We start from the raw sequence: 18,596 nt of genomic DNA on the forward strand, positions 1-18,596 counted from the left end.
GCCCCTTTAGGCACTGGAAGGGACTCCAAGGACTCTGTGGCTCCATTTGGAACTGGAATTTGGGGGCTGGGCTCTGCCAGGAGCATCCAGAGCTTTGTTTGTCCACCTGTATCCAGCATTTCCCTTGTCTGGGAATGGTTAAGCTGGAGAGAGACCTGGAAGCACAGAGCATGGAACCTGGGAAATCCATTCCACCTCTTCCCCGCCCTCCCAGCCAAAAACTTCTTCCCAAGATCCCACCTAAACCTCTCCCCTTTCAGTTTTAACCCCCTGGAGAAAGCTGGGCTGGAAGAGACTCCCGGCTGGCCCGAGGATCCGGGATCTTCGGAAGAGCCGGAGGGATCCTGGGGGTGGGTTGGATTTGCCTGGAAGGAAGGGTTTGGATGTGGCCAGTGAGGAATTGTTGACTTCTCAGTCCATCCTGGTTGAGAAAAGGTCACCAGGTTGGACAGAACACGCTGGAGAGGGGTGGGAAATCCATTGGGAATAATCCATCGGGATCCAGATCATCAAATGTGGGAATCCTGCCAGCTCAGGTTGGTCCTGGCCACAGCAACCCCCTTCTTTTGGTGTCTCAGGATCCTCTGGGGTTGGATCCTTTTCCCAGTGTCCTGGGAAGCCCTGAGGGGCCAGGAGAAGCCCAGAGCCTGGAGCTGGAACCTCTGGAATTGCCGGTGTCCGGAGGAGTCTCCAAGGTGAGGATAAGCAGCGGGACCCACGGAGAGATGAAGGGTTGGGGTTTTTGGATGTGTCCCTCAATTCAGGAAGGGAAGGGGGCTGGGAAGGGTCTGGAAAAATCCTGAGGGAGCTGGGGGGGCTTATCCTGGAGAAAAGGAGGCTCAGGGGGGACCTTCTGGCTACCTAAAATTCTGTGGAAGGAGGTTGGAGCCAGGGGGAGTCGAGCTCTGCTGCCAGGGAACAAGGGACAGGGGGAGAGGGAACGGCCTCGAGCTGTGCCAGGGGAGGGTCAGGCTGGATATTAGGGAAAATTTCCTCATGGAAAGGGTGGTCAGGCATTGGAAGGAGCTGCCCAGGGAGGTTTGGAGTGCCCATCCCTGGAGGTGTCCCAGGAAGGCCTGGCCATGGCACTCAGTGCTCTGGGCTGACAAGGTGGGGATGGGGCACAGGGTGGATCCATGGGCTGGGAGGGCTTTTCCAACTTAAATAATTCTGGGAATTGTCTCTGCTGCCCTGGCAGGGAAGGATCTGATCCTGCTGTGGGGATGGATTGAGATTGTCCAACAGAGGAGTCCATGCTGGGGCTGCCAGAGCTCCAGGAGTGTTTGGACAACGCCCTCAGGGACAGGGTGGGATTGTTGGGGTGCCTGTGCAGGACGATCCTTGGGGGTCTCTTCCAACTCAGGATATCCCAGGATTCCAGAGCTTGAGTAACCAGACCAATTCCCAGAGATAATCAACTCACCTGCAACTGCAATTAAGATAATCAAGTCCTCTGCCATTGCAATTAACACCTCATTTTTATGGGAATTAGGAATTTATTAAATTAAGGCTTCATCTCCACGCTGGGCCCAAATTCCAGGCACAGCTCCAGGAGTGCCATCAGAGGGCTGTATCCAGGTCACCTCCCAGAGCTGCAGGAGGATCTTCATGCATCTTAATCCAGAAGGATCTTCGTGAATTTTAATCCAGAAGGATCTTCATGGATTTTAATCCAGGAGGATCTTCATGGATTTTAACCCAGAAGGATCTTCAAGGATTTTAATCCAGGAGGATCTTCATGGATTTTAATACAGAAGGATCTTCATGGATCTTAATCCAGGAGGATCTTCATGGATTTTAATCCAGAAGGATCTTTGTGGATTTTAATCCAGGAGGATCTTCATGGATTTTAATCCAGAAGGATCTTCATGGATCTTAATCCAGGAGGATCTTCATGGATCTTAATCCAGAAGGATCTTCATGGATTTTAATCAAGGTGGATCTTCATGGATCTTAATCCAGAAGGATCTTCATGGATTTTAATCAAGGTGGATCTTCATGGATCTTAATCCAGAAGGATCTTCATGGATTTTAACCCAGAAGGATCTTCAAGGATTTTAATCCAGGAGGATCTTCATGGATTTTAATACAGAAGGATCTTCATGGATCTTAATCCAGGAGGATCTTCATGGATTTTAATCAAGGTGGATCTTCATGGATCTTAATCCAGAAGGATCTTCATGGATCTTAATCCAGAAGGATCTTCATGGATTTTAATCAAGGTGGATCTTCATGGATCTTAATCCAGAAGGATCTTCATGGATCTTAATCCAGGAGGATCTTCATGAATTTTAATCCAGAAGGATCTTCATGGATTTTAATCTGTCCCTTCTGGACAGACCTAACAAGAGATATCCCAGGAAACAGCCCCTGGAGCTTTTCTCATCCTCTTTTTAGGGCATCCAAGAAGTGTCTCCACTCTCCAAAAACCCTTCCTGGCAGGAAATGTTGTCTCTCCAACTGGAGGCCCGAGAGCTTGTGGGATATTTGGGATATTTGGAACCACAGGGATGTTTGGAAGCGTCTCCTGACAGGTTTATCTCCCTCCTTCCGCTATCCCAAGTCGTTCCAAACCCCATCCAACCCGGCCTTGGACACTTCCAGGGAGGTGTAGACACAAGAACAGACCTTTTTAACCTTTCCACGACCCAACAGATGGGTTAGAAACCCAGGAAAAAAAATTCCCTCCTTTTAATTACGGATTCAGGGATTAATTAAGGAGATGCCGACACGTAGAATCTGGAAATCTTATTTTAAAAGGGATTTTGGAAAGGAAAAAAGGGGCTGGGAGTTGACCAGAAAGGTGGGATGTGCCTATGGATAGATGATTTGATCCTCACGGGCTGAGCTTTGAGTGACCTGCCCTCTCCACCTGCGTTGTATCCATTCGTTTTTCCAGCCTTTTAAGGCGGAATCTGGGATAATGCCAGGCTTGGGCACCCTGGCACACACTCCAGAATTACTGATTTTCAGCGTTTTTCATCCAGAGTTTTGACCCAAAAAAAAAAGCAGGAATTTCACTCGTTGGTCTCCACAGGGTCCACCTGCTGGTGATTCTCAGCCTGGGCACCAGTTCCTGGGAAACCCTCCCGAATCCTTGGAGAAAACACCCGAGGAAAGGCAGGAGGAGAGAGACTCGAGAGGGACAAACTCTTCTCTCCTCGGGGTAAGGAAATTCCCGGGCAGGGACTTGAAATTCCTTTTCCATTTGAGCTGATTCCGATTTTCTTGGAATTTCGTTGCGATCCGGAGTTTTGCCCCCGTTTTCCTGCTCGAGTTGGAGGAGGGATAAGGATCAGTGGCAGAGCTTGGGAAAGGGCCTTGCTGTCCCTCCTCTGCTCTGGGAATTCATGGAATTGTGCTGTCACTTGTCACCCTCTGCAGGGCTTGGCTGTGCCCCCAAAACTCCCAGGGGATGATCTGCAGGGAAATCAGTCCCTGGAGCTTCCCGAGCCCTTGGAAAAGACGGAGGAAGCACAACCACAGCTGGAGGCCAGCCAGGTCTGTGTGTCCCGGGATTCCTGGGCAGTGTGGGGATGAGGGAGGGACTGGGATGGACTGGGATGGATGTTGAGTCCTGGGGGAGCTTCCAACACATCCCTGGAGGACACCAGGGCTGGGACATGGAGGGACTGGGATGGACACTGAGCCCAACAATCCCTGGAGGACACCAGGGCTCAGAGATTTAGGGACTGGGATGGACATTGGGCCCAACAATCCCTGGAGGACACCAGGGCTCACAGATTTAGGGACTGGGATGGACATTGATTCCTGGGGGAGCTTCCAACACATCCCTAGAGGACACCAGGGCTGGGACATTTAGGGATTGGGATGGACATGGAATCCTGGGGCTGCTTCCAACAATCCCTGGAGGACACCAGGACTCACAGATTTAGGGACTGGGATGGACACTGAGCCCAACAATCCCTGGAGGACACCAGGACTCAGAGATTTAGGGACTGGGATGGACATTGAGCCCAACAATCCCTGGAGGACACCAGGGTTGGGACATGGAGAGACTGGGATGGACATTGGGCCCAACAATCCCTGGAGGACACCAGGGCTCACAGATTTAGAGACTGGGATGGACATTGAGTCCTGGGGGAGCTTCCAACACATCCCTGGAGGACACCAGGGCTGGGACATTTAGGGATTGGGATGGACATGGAATCCTGGGGCTGCTTCCAACAATCCCTGGAGAACACCAGGACTCACAGATTTAGGGACTGGGATGGACACTGAGCCCAACAATCCCTGGAGGACACCAGGGCTGGGACATGGAGAGACTGGGATGGACATTGGGCCCAACAATCCCTGGAGGACACCAGAACTTAGAGATTTAGGGACTGGGATGGACATTGAGCCCAACAATCCCTGGAGGACACCAGGGCTGGGACATGGAGGGACTGGGATGGACACTGAGCCCAACAATCCCTGGAGGACACCAGGGTTGGGACATGGAGAGACTGGGATGGACATTGGGCCCAACAATCCCTGGAGAACACCACAGCTCAGAGATTTAGGGATTGGGATGGACACTGAGTCCTGGAGCAGCTTCCAACACATCCCTGGAGGACACCAGGACTGGGACATGGAGGGACTGGGATGGACACTGAGCCCAACAATCCCTGGAGAACCCCTGGCTTAGCCCGTGAGCTGGGCAGGAGGCCGAGGGCCAAATTGGACCTTTCAGGAGTTCCCAGAATATCCTGAGGTGGGAGGGACCCCCAAGGACCCCCCAAATCCAACTCTGGAGTGAATGATCCACGCAGGGATGGAACCTGAACCCCCAGAGCCTTTGGCCAGTGTTTGGTTGGTTAATTCCCCACTTTTTTGGGGGGGATAAACCAGAATAATCCCTTTCTGATCCGATCCCACCTGGCCACCCCTTCCACTATTATTTGGGCTTGGTTGGCTCAGTAGTTGTTGATTCCCAACAGTGGTTTAAAAGTGAGTTTTTATCCTCCAGGGACAGAGCAGAGCCAGGACAGGGAGTTTAAAACATCCCCCCTGACAAGGGAAATCCTTTTCCTTCTTGTTTTCCATGGATAGTCCCCAGACCCTCAGGTTTCCCTGCACAGAGTTAGTCCTTTACACCCTGGGAGAAAATCCATATTATAAAATTTCCAGCCAAGCTGGAGGGTGTATCCAGGCTGGAAATGAAAATTATCCCAGCTCAGCTGATGGACAATAATTTGTGGTTGTTTTCTGAGCCCTGATATCCCATTTCCCTCTTTTTTCCTGCCCTCTGAGGGCCCAAATCCTGCTCCAAACCCAGCACCCTCCAGTCTGACCCTCTCCTGGGGGATGGAGGGAATGCTTTCCTTGGAAAACCCAGAGCCAGCCCTAAAAAGTGACCAGGAAAAAAAATCCCTGGAATGTTTCCCGGCAGCTGCTGGCACATTAACAAGGATTTTTTTTTAGGAATAGCAACTCCAAGCGTGGCGAGTGAATCTCGCTCTGATTCAGGGAATCCGGGAAACACTCGGTCCCGTTCCCATCCCTTCGTCCTTTTCCTGCCTCTGCCAATTCCGCTCGGAATTCCCGGAGCTGGAATGAGGGAATGTTCCTTCCAGCAGCCACGAGAGGGCTCCCGGCACAAACACAAACACACCAGAAGCATCCAGAGCTTTGTTTTCCCTCCTGGATCCAGCGTTTCCCTTGGCTGGGGATGGTTGAGCTGGAGAGAGACCTGGAAGCACCGAGGATGGAGCTTAAACTTCCCGATTTCTTGGAATCATGGAATGGTTTGGGTTGGAAGGGGCCTTAAAGATCATCCACTTCCAAGCCCAGGGACACCTCCCACTATCCCAGGTTGCTCCAGCCTGGCCTTGGACATTTCCAGGGATCCAGGGGCAGCCACAGCTTCTCTGGGAATTCGATTCCAGCCCCTCCCCACCCTCCCAGCCAGCAATTCCTTCCCAATATCCCACCTATCCCTGCCCTCTGGCACTGGGAAGCCATTCCCTGTGTCCTGTCCCTCCATCCCTTGTCCCCAGTCCCTCTCCAGCTCTTCTGGAGCCCCTTCAGGCCCTGGAAGGAGCTCCAAGGTTTCCCTGGAGCCTTCTCTTCTCCAGGGGAACATTCCCAGCTCTCCCAGAGAGCTCCAGAGCCAGAGGGAATCCAGCCCTCAGAACATCTCTGGAGCCTCCTCTTGACTCTTTCCAGCAGCTCCACCAGCAAATCCAAGGATCCCCATTTCCTCAGGAACTTTGTAACACTGAAACACCCCCCCCCTTTAATTCCCATTTTTCACTTTATTCCCACCCTAATTTTCCCTTCTTCCTTTTCTCCCTTCTCTCTTTTCCTTCTTTTTTTTTCCTCACCTTTCTTTTTTTTTTTCTCTCCACTCCTTTCCTTTTTTGTTATTATTTTTTTCTCCCCTGCCTGCAACAAATCATTCCTTTAGAAAAACAGCTTTTCTTTGGCTGGAAAAGGCAGGATGAGCCCGGGAACGAATCCTTGGATATTCCAGGATCACCCCCCCAACAATTCCAGCCTCCCCCATCTCCTCATTCCCAGACTTAATTCCTATAAATTCCCCTTCATTTCCCTCCCTTTCTCTTGCTCTTTTTCCTCTTTCTTCTTTCTTTTCATAAACATTTTTCATTTTACTCCCCCTTTAATTCCCATTTTTCGCTTTATTCCCGCCCTAATTTTCCCTTGTTCCTTTTCTCCCTTCTCCTTTTTTTCCCCTCTTTTTTTCCCTCACTTTTCCTTCTTTTTTTTTTCTCCCTTTTCTCTTTTCCTTCTTTTTTTTTCTCTCTTTTCCTTCTTTTTTTTTCTCTCCACTCCTTTCCTTTTTTCCTTCTTATTTTTTTTCTCCCCTGCCTGCAGCAAACCATTCCTTTAGAAAAACAGCTTTTCTTTGGCTGGAAAGGGCGGGATGAGCCCAGGAATGAATCCTTGGATATTCCAGGATCACCCCCCAACAATTCCAGGCTCCCCCATCTCCTCATTCTCAGACTTAATTCCTATAAATTCCTCCAATTTCCCTCCCTTTCTCTTGCTCTTTTTCCTTTTTCCTCTTTCTTTTCATAAACATTTTTCATTTTACTCCCCCTTTAATTCCCATTTTTCGCTTTATTCCCGCCCTAATTTTCCTTTGTTCTTTTTCTCCCTTTTCTCTTTTCCTTCTTTTTTTTCCCCTCTCTCTACTCCTTTTTTCCTTTTCTCTTTTTATTTTTTTCTCCCCTGCCTGCAGCAAATCACTCCTTTAGAAAAACAGCTTTTCTTTTGAGCACAAAACTGCTCGAAATTGCCGAAGGAATTTGCGGAATGGAGTCATTACCCCCCGGCAATTTTCCGGGCGACCCCCAGGAAATTGGGATTTCACCGACACGGGGCCCAGCCCGACCCTCAATGAGGTCTTGGCGACCCTTTGGAGCTGTTCCCACATCCGAGGAGCTGAGCTGAGGAGAGAAAAAGAGCATTTTCCAGCCGTCCCCAGGCAGAGAAACCCGAGCCAGGGCCTTCCAGCCAGGAATTCCTTCCCAATATCCTACCTATCCCTGCCCTCTGGCACTGGGAAGCCATTCCCTGTGTCCTGTCCCTCCATCCCTTGTCCCCAGTCCCTCTCCAGCTCTCCTGGAGCCCCTTCAGGCCCTGCAAGGGGCTCTCAGCTCTCCCTGGAGCCTTCTCTTCTCCAGGGGAACATTCCCAGCTCTCCCAGCCTGGCTCCAGAGCAGAGGGATCCAGAACTATGGAATCCCAGGATGGTTTGGGTGGGAAGGACCTTAAAAACCTCCATTCCCACCCCCTGCCATGGGCAGGGACACCTCCCACTATCCCAGGTCACTCCATCCTGGCCTTGGACACTTCCAGGGATCCAGGGGCAGCCACAGCTTCTCTGGGAATTCCATTCCAGCCCCTCCCCACCCTCCCAGCCAGCAATTCCTTCCCAATATCCCATCCATCCCTGCCCTCTGGCACTGGGAAGCCATTCCCTGTGTCCTGTCCCTCCCTGCCTTGTCCCCAGTCCCTCTCCAGCTCTCCTGGAGCCCCTTTAGGCCCTGCAAGGGGCTTCAAGGACTCTGTGGCCCCATTTGGAACTGGAATTTGGGACTGGGCTGTGCCAGGAGCATCCAGAGCTTTGTTTTACCTCCTGGATCCAGCATTTCCCTTGGCTGGGAATGGTTAAACTGGAGAGAGCCCTGGAAGCACAGAGGATGGAACCTAAACCTAAACCTAAACCTCTTGGAATCGTGGAATGGTTTGAGTGGGAAGGGTACTTAAAGATCATCCACTTCCAAGCCCAGGTTGGAAGCTTCTGCTATCCCAGGTTGCTCCAAACTGCCCTTGGACACTTCCAGGAGCAGCCACAGCTTCTCTGGGAATTCCATTCCAGCCCCTCCCCATCCTTCCAGACAGGAATTCCTTCCCAATATCCCACCCATCCCTGCCCTCTGGCACTGGGAAGCCATTCCCTGTGTCCTGCCCCTCCATCCCTTGTCCCCAAATCCCTCTCCAGCTCTCCTGGAGCCCCTTTAGGCCCTGCAAGGGGCTCCAAGGACTCTGTGGCCCCATTTGGAACTGGAATTTGGGGCTGGGCTCTGCCAGGAGCATCCAGAGCTTTGTTTTCCCTCCTGGATCCAGCGTTTCCCTTGGCTGGGAATGGTTAAACTGGAGAGAGACCTGGAAGCACAGGAGATGGAACCTAAACCTCCTAATTTCTTGGAATCGTGGAATGGTTTGAGTGGGAAGGGAACTTAAAGATCATCCACTTCCAACCCCAGGGACACCTCCCACTATCCCAGGTTGCTCCAACCTGGCTTTGGACACTCCCAGGGATCCAGGGGCAGCCACAGCTTCTCTGGGAAATCCATTCCAGCCCCTCCCCATCCTTCCAGCAGGAATTCCTTCCCAATATCCCATCCATCCCTGCCCTCTGGCACTGGGAAGCCATTCCCTGTGTCCTGTCCCTCCAGGCCTTGTCCCAAATCCCTCTCCAGCTCTCCTGGAGCCCCTTTAGGCCCTGGAAGGAACTCCAAGTTTTCCCTGGAGCCTTCTCTTCTCCGGGTGAACATTCCCAGCCTGATCCAGCTCCGGATGGATGGGAACATAAATATAATATGATAATAAATTAATTAATAATTTTTATATCAGTTGGCGTTAATTAATATTTTTATATTATTTTAATATTAATTAATACTTTCCTCTTCCCGCAGGAAAACCGGGATTCAGGGAACAACTCCACATTCCCGAGGCGCATCCGGACCAGGAGATCTCCCGAGGAACACACGGAAAAAATCCCCTTTCCCAACCCTTTGGAAGATCCCGGAGGATCCAACACCCCTTTCCCGGCGGCTCCGTCCCCGATCCATCCTCCGGGAGCTCCGGGAGCTCGGAAATTCCCGCCGGGATCCACGGTGAGCGTCGGGATGAGCGGGAAAGGCGGGAGTGGGAAAATTAGGGATAAATATTCCCAAATAAAACCCTGTAAATCCATTTTTTTTTTACGGCAGATCCCTCGGGATCTTCTCCTTGGAAAAGCAAAGTTAATCCAGGAGGGAATAAAAAAAGTTGGGATAATTGGGAGGGTGTTTTGTGCCCTGATTTGGGGTCAGATCCAGGAAATTTGGGAGATGAGAAACTTTTCCTAAACATTCCCTGGATGTCCCATCAGACTTTAACGCGACATTCCAGGATGGAAAAAGGGCAAGGAGTTGGTTTTTATGGAATTGAAGAGGAAAACACTTATTTATATGGATATAAGTATGGATACGGGTGTTGGTATTTAAGGGAAGATGAGGAAGGGTTAAGGAGGGAAAATCGGGAATGATTTTCCCTGGAATGAGTCTCTGGGAGTGATCCTCAGCCTACATTCCCAGCAGGAATGGCAGCACTGAGCTGGGATATCTGGGAGCACGGAGGCCGCTCCATATCCAGCCAGGAGCACTTCCATGGGATTCTGGTGATCTCTGGGAACCCTTTCCATGGGATTCTGTGATCCTTGGGAACCCTTTCCATGGGATTCTGGTGATCTCTGGGAACCCTTTCCATGGGATTCTGTGATCCTTGGGAACCCTTTCCATGGGATTCAGGTGATCCCTGGGAACCCTTTCCATGGGATTCAGGTGATTCCTGGGAACCCTTTCCATGGGGTTCTGCTGATCCCTGGGATTCCTTCCCATGGGGTCCTTCTGATCCTTGGGAACCCTTTCCATGGAGTTCTGGTGATCCCTGGGAACTCCTTCCATGGGATTCTGGTGATCCTTGGGAACCTCTCAGTGGGGTTCTGGTAATCCTTGGCAACACTTTCCATGGGGTTCTAGTGATCCCTGGGAACCTTTTCCATGGGATTCAGGTGATCCCTGGTGTGGTGATCCTTGGGAACCCTTTCCATGGGGTCCTGCTGATCTCTGGGAACCCTTTCCATGGGATTCAAGTGATCCCTGGGAACCCTTTCCATGGGGTTCTGCTGATCCCTGGGAACACTTTCCATGGGGTTCTGCTGATCCCTGGTCTGGTGATTCCTGGGAACTCCTCATAGGGGTTCAGCTGATCCCTGGGAACTCCTTTAATGGGATTCAAGTGATTCCTGGAAACCCTTTCCGTGGCATCCTTCTGATCCCTGGGAACTCCTTCAAGGGGATTCAGGTGATCCCTGGGAATCCTTTCCATGGGATTCAGGTGATCCTTGGGAACCCTTTCCATGGGGTCCTGCTGATCTCTGGGAACCCTTTCCATGGGATTCAGGTAATCCTTGGGAACCCTTTCCATGGAGTTCTGCTGATCCACAGGAACCCTTTCCAGGGGATTCTGGTGATCCTTGGGAACCTCTCAGTGGGGTTCTGGTAATCCTTGGGAATGCTTTCCATGGGGTCCTGCTGATCCCTGGGAACCCTTTCCAGGGGATTCTGGTGATCCTTGGGAACCTTTTCCCTGGGGTTCTGGTGATCCCTGGTCTGGTGATCCCTGGGAAACCCTTCAGTGGGATTCAAGTGATCCTTGGGAACCCTTTCCATGGGATTCAGGTGATCCTTAGGAACCCTTTCCATGGGATTCAGGTGATCCTTGGGAACCCTTTCCATGGGATTCTGGTGATCCTTGGGAACCTTTTCCATGGGGTTCTGCTGATCTCTGGGAACCCTTTCCATGGAGTTCTGGTGATCTCTGGGAACCCTTTCCAGAGGGTGAGGTGAGGGATTGAGGTGATCCTTGGGAACACTTTCCATGGGGTTCTAGTGATCCCTGGGAACCCTTTCCATGGGATTCAGGTGATCCTTGGGAACCCTTTCCATGGGATTCTGCTGATCCCTGGTCTGGTGATTCCTGGGAACCCCTCATAGGGATTCAGCTGCTCCCTGGGAACTCCTTCCATGGGATTCAAGTGATTCCTGGAAACCCTTTCCATGGGGTCCTTTTGATCCCTGGGAACTCCTTCAAGGAGATTCAGGTGATTCTTGGGAACTCTTTCCATGGGATTCTGCTGATCTCTGGGAACCCTTTCCATGGGATTCAGGTAATCCTTGGGAACCCTTTCCATGGGGTCCTGCTGATCTCTGGGAACTCCTTCCATGGGATTCAGGTGATCCTTGGGAACCCTTTCCATGGAGTTTTAGTGATGCCTGGGAACCCTTTCCATGGGGTTCTGCTGATCCCTGGGAACTCCGTCAGAGGGATCCAGGTGATCCTTGGGAACCCTTTCCATGGAGTTCTGCTGATCCACAGGAACCCTTTCCAGGGGATTCTGGTGATCCTTGGGAACCTCTCAGTGGGGTTCTGGTAATCCTTGGGAACCCTTTCCATGGGGTCCTGCTGATCCCTGGGAACCCTTTCCATGGGGTTCTGGTGATCCCTGGAAAACCCTTCGGTGGGATTCAACTGATCCTTGGGAACCCTTTCCATGGAATTCTGATGATCCCTGGTCTGGTGATCCCTGGGAATTCCTTCAGTGGGGTTCTGGTGATCCCTGGGAACCATTTCCTGGGAGTTCTGAAGATCCACGGGAACCCTTTCCATGGGATTCTGCTGATCCCTGGGAACCCTTTCCATGGGATTCTGTGATCCTTGGGAACCTTTTCCATGGGGTTCTGCTGATCCCTGGGAACCCTTTCCATGGGGTCCTGCTGATCCCTGGGAACTCCTTCCATGGGATTCAGGTGATCCTTGGGAACCCTTTCCATGGGGTTCTGCTGATCCCTGGTCTGATGATCTCTGGGAACCCTTTCCATGGGGTTCTGATAATCCCTAGGAACCCTTTTCATGGGATTCAGGTGCTTCTTGGGAATCCTTTCCATGGGATTCAGGTGATCCCTAGGAACCCTTTCCATGGGATTCAGGTGATCCCTGGGAACCTTTTCCATAGTGTCCTGCCAATCCCAGGGCACACTCCCCTTCCCTGGATATTCCTGCAGCCTCCCCACTTGCTTCCCAACCCCTCCCTCCTCCGAGGAGTCTTTCCCACCTTTCCCTCTCCTCTTTCCCACCTTTCCCTCTCCTCTTTCCCACCTTTCCCTCTCCTCTTTCCCACCTTTCCCTCTCCTCTTTCCCACCTTTCCCTCTCCTCTTTCCCACCTTTCTCTCTCCTCTTTCCCACCTTTCCCTCTCCTCTTTCCCATTCCAGGCGTCTCCAGGCCCTCCCCATCCCAGGAAAATGAAGGTCCAGCTCCCAATCCATGCTCCTCTTCCCCGGGAGGAGGCGGCTGATCCCGAATCCCGGCACATCCCGGTTTTTTTTTTCCTTGCAGGAGGAGGGAACGATCCCGGCAGATCCCCCTTCCCGGGGCCAAAAGGTCGGTGCTTTAATGACAATTTTAATGGAAAATAGGGATGGATGGGAATGGGAATATGGGAGAAATGGGAATAGAGGATACGGAGAAATGCTGGATAAATAGGAATTTGTAGGGATATAGGAGAAATAGAAATTTATATGAATAATTGGTAAATATAAATATGATATAAATAATATAATATATGTATTATATGATATAAATAATATAATATAAATATAACATGACATTATATAAATATAATATAAATATAGTATAAATAATAATTATAATATGACTAATATTATATAAATATAATATGGTAACAATAATATAATATAATATAAATATAATATATATTTAATCTAAATATAATGTAAATAATATTATATAAATATAATATAAATATAATATGACGTTATATAAATATTATATAAATATAATATAAATAAATAATAAATATAACACAATATATATAATAATAAATATAAATATATAATATAAATATATAATATATAGCAGAATAGGATAAATATGAATTTCTAGAAATATACAGTAAATATAAATGTGTAAAATAAATATATAATAAATATTAGTATAGGATACATAGCAATTTGTACAAATATATAATAAATATAAATAGAGAATAAATATAATTAGAGAATAAATATAAATTTATGCAAATATATAATGAATATAAATATATAATAAATAGAATATAGGATAAATAGAAATTTATATGAATATAGGATAAATAGAAATTTATATAAATATACAGTAAATAACTGATAAATATAAATATAATATAAAGATAATATAAAGATAATATAAAGATATAATAAATATTAATATAGGATAAATAGAAATTTATACAAATATAGGAAAAATATAAATATATAATAAATATAATTATAGGATAAATAGAAATCTATAGAAATATAGGAGAAATAGAAATATATAATAAATAGAAATATAGGATAAGTAGAAATTTATATAAATATATGGTAAATAGAAATATATAATAAATAGGAATATAGGATAAATAGAAATTTATATAAATATAGGGTAAATATAAATATATGATAAATAGAAATATAGGCTAAAGAGAAATTTATACAAATATAGGAAAAATATAAATATTTAATAAATATATTATAGGATAAATAGAAATTTATATACATATAGGATAAATATAAATATATAATAAATATATATATTGGGTAAATAGAAATTTATACAAATACATGATAGAGAGAAATATATAATAAATAGAAATATATAATAAAAATATTAGATAAATATGAATTTCTACAAATATCGAAAAATATAAATATATAATTAAATACAATTATAGGATAAATAGAAATTTATATAAATATAGGATACATAGAAATTATAATAAAAAATATTGGTCAAATAGAAACTTCTACAAATATATGATAGATAAAAATATATAATCCATAGAAATATAGGAGAAATAGATATTTATATCGATATAAATTTTAAATAAATAAATATAAATATCAATATAAATTTATAAATCCCTGTTTTTTCCAGGGAGAAACGGGAGCTCCCGGAATGCGCGGGGACAAAGGAGAAAAGGTAGAGGTGGGGGTTTTCCCAAAATTCCCTGTGCTCAGAAAGTCTGGAAAGGGAGAGGCAGCTGGAACATCCCGATGGAAACTGGGATTGCCACATTCCCACCTTTATTCCCGAACCTCTGCCCTCCTTCCGGCAGCGCCGCCACACTCGGGAATAATCCATGATCTTGGAGGTGAATTCCAACCTAAATGATGGAATTATCCTCTTCCACCACTCTAAAAATCCAAGGAGAGGCTTTCCTGATTTTCTGCTGGATTGAGAAAGACAGGGAAATGCAGGGATGGAAAAAAGGCCTCAAAAAGCCCAATTTCGGGAATGTTTTCAGCAGGAAAGGTGGAGAGGGATCCATAATTTTGGAGGTGAAGTCCAACCTAAACGCTGGAATGGTCCTCTTCCACCACTCTAAAAATCCAGGAGGGGCTTTCCTGATTTTCTACTGGATCAGGAAAGATGAGGAAACACAGGGATGAAAAAAAGGCCTCAAAAAGCCCAATTTTGGGAATGTTTTCAGCAGGAAAAGGTGGAGAGGGATCCATAATCTTGGAGGTGAATTCCAACCTAAGCACTGGAATGATCCTCTTCCATGAGTCTAAAAATCCAAGGAGGGGCTTTTCCTGGTTTTCTGTTGGATCGGGAAAGATGAGGAAACTCAGGGATGGAAAAAAGGCCTCACAAAGCCCAATTTCGGGAATGTTTTTGGCAGAAAAATTTGAAAGGGAGCCATAATCTTGGAGGTGAATTCCAACCTGAATGCTGGAATGATCCTCTTCCACCACTCTAAACATCCAGGGAGGCCTTTCCTGATTTTCTGCTGGATTGGGAAAGACAAGGAAACGCAGGGATGGAAAAAAGGCCTCACAAAGCCAAATTTTGGGAATGTTTTTGGCAGGAAAATGTTGAGAGGGATCCATAATCTTAGAGGTGAATTCCAACCTAAACACTGGAATGATCCTCTTCCATGAGTCTAAAAATCCAGGAGGGGCTTTCCTGATTTTCTGCTGGATCAGGAAAGACAAGGAAACACAGGGATGGAAAAAAGGCCTCACAAAGCCCAATTTTGGGAATGTTTTTGGCAGGAAAAGGTCGAGAGGGACCAAACAGCAGCTCTAGGGTGGTGGGACACGGATTTTTGGGAGGAAGGAAGACCAGGAAGAGGGAAGAAGGAAGGGAAGGAGGGAGGGAGAAGAAGTTCTGGAATGTGACTGGATTTGCCTTGCAGGGGCAGCCCGGAGAGGCAGGAAAACCCGGAGAAAAGGTGAGGTCTGGAATTCCCACAGACTGCAGGACAACATTTCTATTTATCCTAGTTTTCTATCTGTCATATATTTGTATAAATTTATATTTATCCAATATTTGTATTTATTAAATAGTTCTATTTATCACGCATTTCTATTTATTATCTATTTCTATTTACCCTATATTAATATAAATTTCTATTTATCCTATATTTCTATTTATTATCTATTTCTATAAAATTTATCCTCTATTTTTATTTATTATCTATTTCTATTTCTCCTATATTTCTATAAATTTCTATTTATTCCATAATTATATTTATTATATATTTATGTTTTCCTGTATTTATATAAATGTCTATTTCATATACATTTCTTTTTATCCTATATTTCTATCATATATTTTTATAAATTTATATTTATCCAATATTTTTATTTATTAAATATTTCTATTTATCACATATTTCTATTTATCATATATTTACCCTATATTTATATAAATTTCTATTTCTCCTATAATTATATTTATTATATATTTTTATTTATCCTGTATTTCTACAAATTTCTATTTCTCCTATATTTATATAAATTTTTATTTATCCTATCATTATATTTATTATATATTTATATTTTTCCTGTATTTGTATAAATTTCTATTTAATATACATTTCTATTTACTCTGTATTTCTATCTATCACATATTTGTATAAATTTATATTTATCCAATATTTGTATTTATTAAATATTTCTATTTATCACAGATTTCTATTTATCATATATTTATATATGCCCTATATTTCTATAAATTTCTATTTATCCTATATTTCTATTGATTATATATTTCTGTCTGTCATATATTTGTATAAATTTGTATTTATCCAATATTTTATTTATCACATCTTTCTATTTATCATAGATTTGTATTTACCCTACATTTACATACGTTTCTATTTCTCCTACATTTCTATCTATCATATATTTGTATAAATTTATATTTATCCAATATTTTTTATTTATTACTTATTTCTATTTATCACGTATTTCTATTTATCATATATTTATATTTACCCTATATTTATATAAATTTCTATTTATCCTATATTTCTATTTATTATCTATTTCTATTTCTCCTATATTTCTATAAATTTCTATTTATTCCATAATTATATTTATCATATATTTATATTTTTCTTGTATTTATATAAATTTCTATTTCATATACATTTCTGTTTCTCCTATATTTCTATCTATCATATATTTTTATAAATTTATATTTATCCAATATTTTTATTTATTAAATATTTCTATTTATCACATATTTCTATTTATCATATATTTACCCTATATTTATATAAATTTCTATTTCTCCTATAATTATATTTATTATATATTTTTATTTATCCTGTATTTCTACAAATTTCTATTTCTCCTATATTTATATAAATTTTTATTTATCCTATCATTATATTTATTATATATTTATATTTTTCCTGTATTTGTATAAATTTCTATTTAATATACATTTCTATTTACTCTGTATTTCTATCTATCACATATTTGTATAAATTTATATTTATCCAATATTTGTATTTATTAAATATTTCTATTTATCACAGATTTCTATTTATCATATATTTATATATGCCCTATATTTCTATAAATTTCTATTTATCCTATATTTCTATTGATTATATATTTCTGTCTGTCATATATTTGTATAAATTTGTATTTATCCAATATTTTTATTTATCACATCTTTCTATTTATCATAGATTTGTATTTACCCTACATTTACATACGTTTCTATTTCTCCTACATTTCTATCTATCATATATTTGTATAAATTTATATTTATCCAACATTTTTTATTTATTACTTATTTCTATTTATCACGTATTTCTATTTATCATATATTTATATTTACCCTATATTTATATAAATTTCTATTTATCCTATATTTCTATTTATTATCTATTTCTATTTCTCCTATATTTCTATAAATTTCTATTTATTCCATAATTATATTTATCATATATTTATATTTTTCTTGTATTTATATAAATTTCTATTTCATATACATTTCTGTTTCTCCTATATTTCTATCTATCATATATTTTTATAAATTTATATTTATCCAATATTTTTATTTATTACTTATTTCTATTTACCACGTATTTCTATTTATCATATATTTATGTTTACCCTATATTTCTATAAATTTCTATTTCTCCAATATTTCTATCCATCATATATTTGTATAAATTTATATCTATCCAATATTTGTATTTATTATATATTTCTATTTATCATAGATTTGTATTTAACCTATATTTCTATAAATTTCTATTTATCCTATATTTCTATTTGCCCTATATTTCTATTTATCCTATATTCTATAAATTTCTATTTATCCTGTAAGTATATTTATTATATATTTATATTTTTCCTGTATTTGTCTAAATTTCTATTTATCCTATATTTCTATTTATTATCTATTTCTATTTATCCTATATTTCTATTTATTACCTATTTCTATTTCTCCTATATTTCTATACATTTTTATTTATCCCATAATTATATTAATTATATATTGATATTTTTCCTGGTGATTCCCTGTTTTTTTTCCCAGGGCTCCAAAGGGGACACGGGAGAAGAAGGTCAGAAGGTAAAGAACGGAGTTGGATGTCTCTTCTCCCACCGGGAATTTCCCTCCTGCTCTCCTTTTCCCGTATCCCTTTTCCTCCTCATCCCGTGGAAAGGTGTCCGGGTGACCTCCGGAGCTGAGGAATCAGGGAGGGCACTGGAGAATCCAGTGGGATCAGCTCCCTGGAATGTCCCGGGAGCACCACCTGGTTGTGGGATCCCTTGGGATCGGCTCCAAATGACCTGGTTTTCCAGGGAGCACCATCTGATTGTGGGATCCCTTGGGATCGGCTCAGAAGGCCCTGGGTATCCCAGGAGCACCATTTGGTTGTGGGATCCCTTGGGATCGGCTCGGAAGGACTTGGATGTCCAGGGAGCACCATCTGGTTCTGGGATTCCTTGG

The 18,596-nt window shown here is 43.4% G+C and overlaps 1 protein-coding gene across 1 annotated transcript in view; it reads left to right on the forward strand.

Moving 5' to 3' along the window:
- Positions 1 to 18,596, forward strand: part of LOC127462239 (collagen alpha-1(VII) chain-like) — a 142,766-nt gene that overhangs the window by 63,869 nt on the left and 60,301 nt on the right. Inside the window, exons 51-59 of the mRNA XM_051770693.1 lie at positions 579 to 695; positions 3,038 to 3,166; positions 3,385 to 3,501; positions 9,168 to 9,368; positions 12,569 to 12,604; positions 12,693 to 12,737; positions 14,271 to 14,315; positions 15,535 to 15,570; positions 18,180 to 18,215. Of these exons, the coding sequence (XP_051626653.1) occupies positions 579 to 695; positions 3,038 to 3,166; positions 3,385 to 3,501; positions 9,168 to 9,368; positions 12,569 to 12,604; positions 12,693 to 12,737; positions 14,271 to 14,315; positions 15,535 to 15,570; positions 18,180 to 18,215 (762 nt within the window). The remainder of the gene's footprint in view (positions 1 to 578; positions 696 to 3,037; positions 3,167 to 3,384; positions 3,502 to 9,167; positions 9,369 to 12,568; positions 12,605 to 12,692; positions 12,738 to 14,270; positions 14,316 to 15,534; positions 15,571 to 18,179; positions 18,216 to 18,596) is intronic.

Source organism: Manacus candei, unplaced genomic scaffold (genome assembly GCF_025592945.1).
Source record: "Manacus candei isolate 608988 ecotype Guabito, Panama unplaced genomic scaffold, ASM2559294v1 h1tg000123l, whole genome shotgun sequence".
Taxonomy (NCBI): domain Eukaryota; kingdom Metazoa; phylum Chordata; class Aves; order Passeriformes; family Pipridae; genus Manacus; species Manacus candei.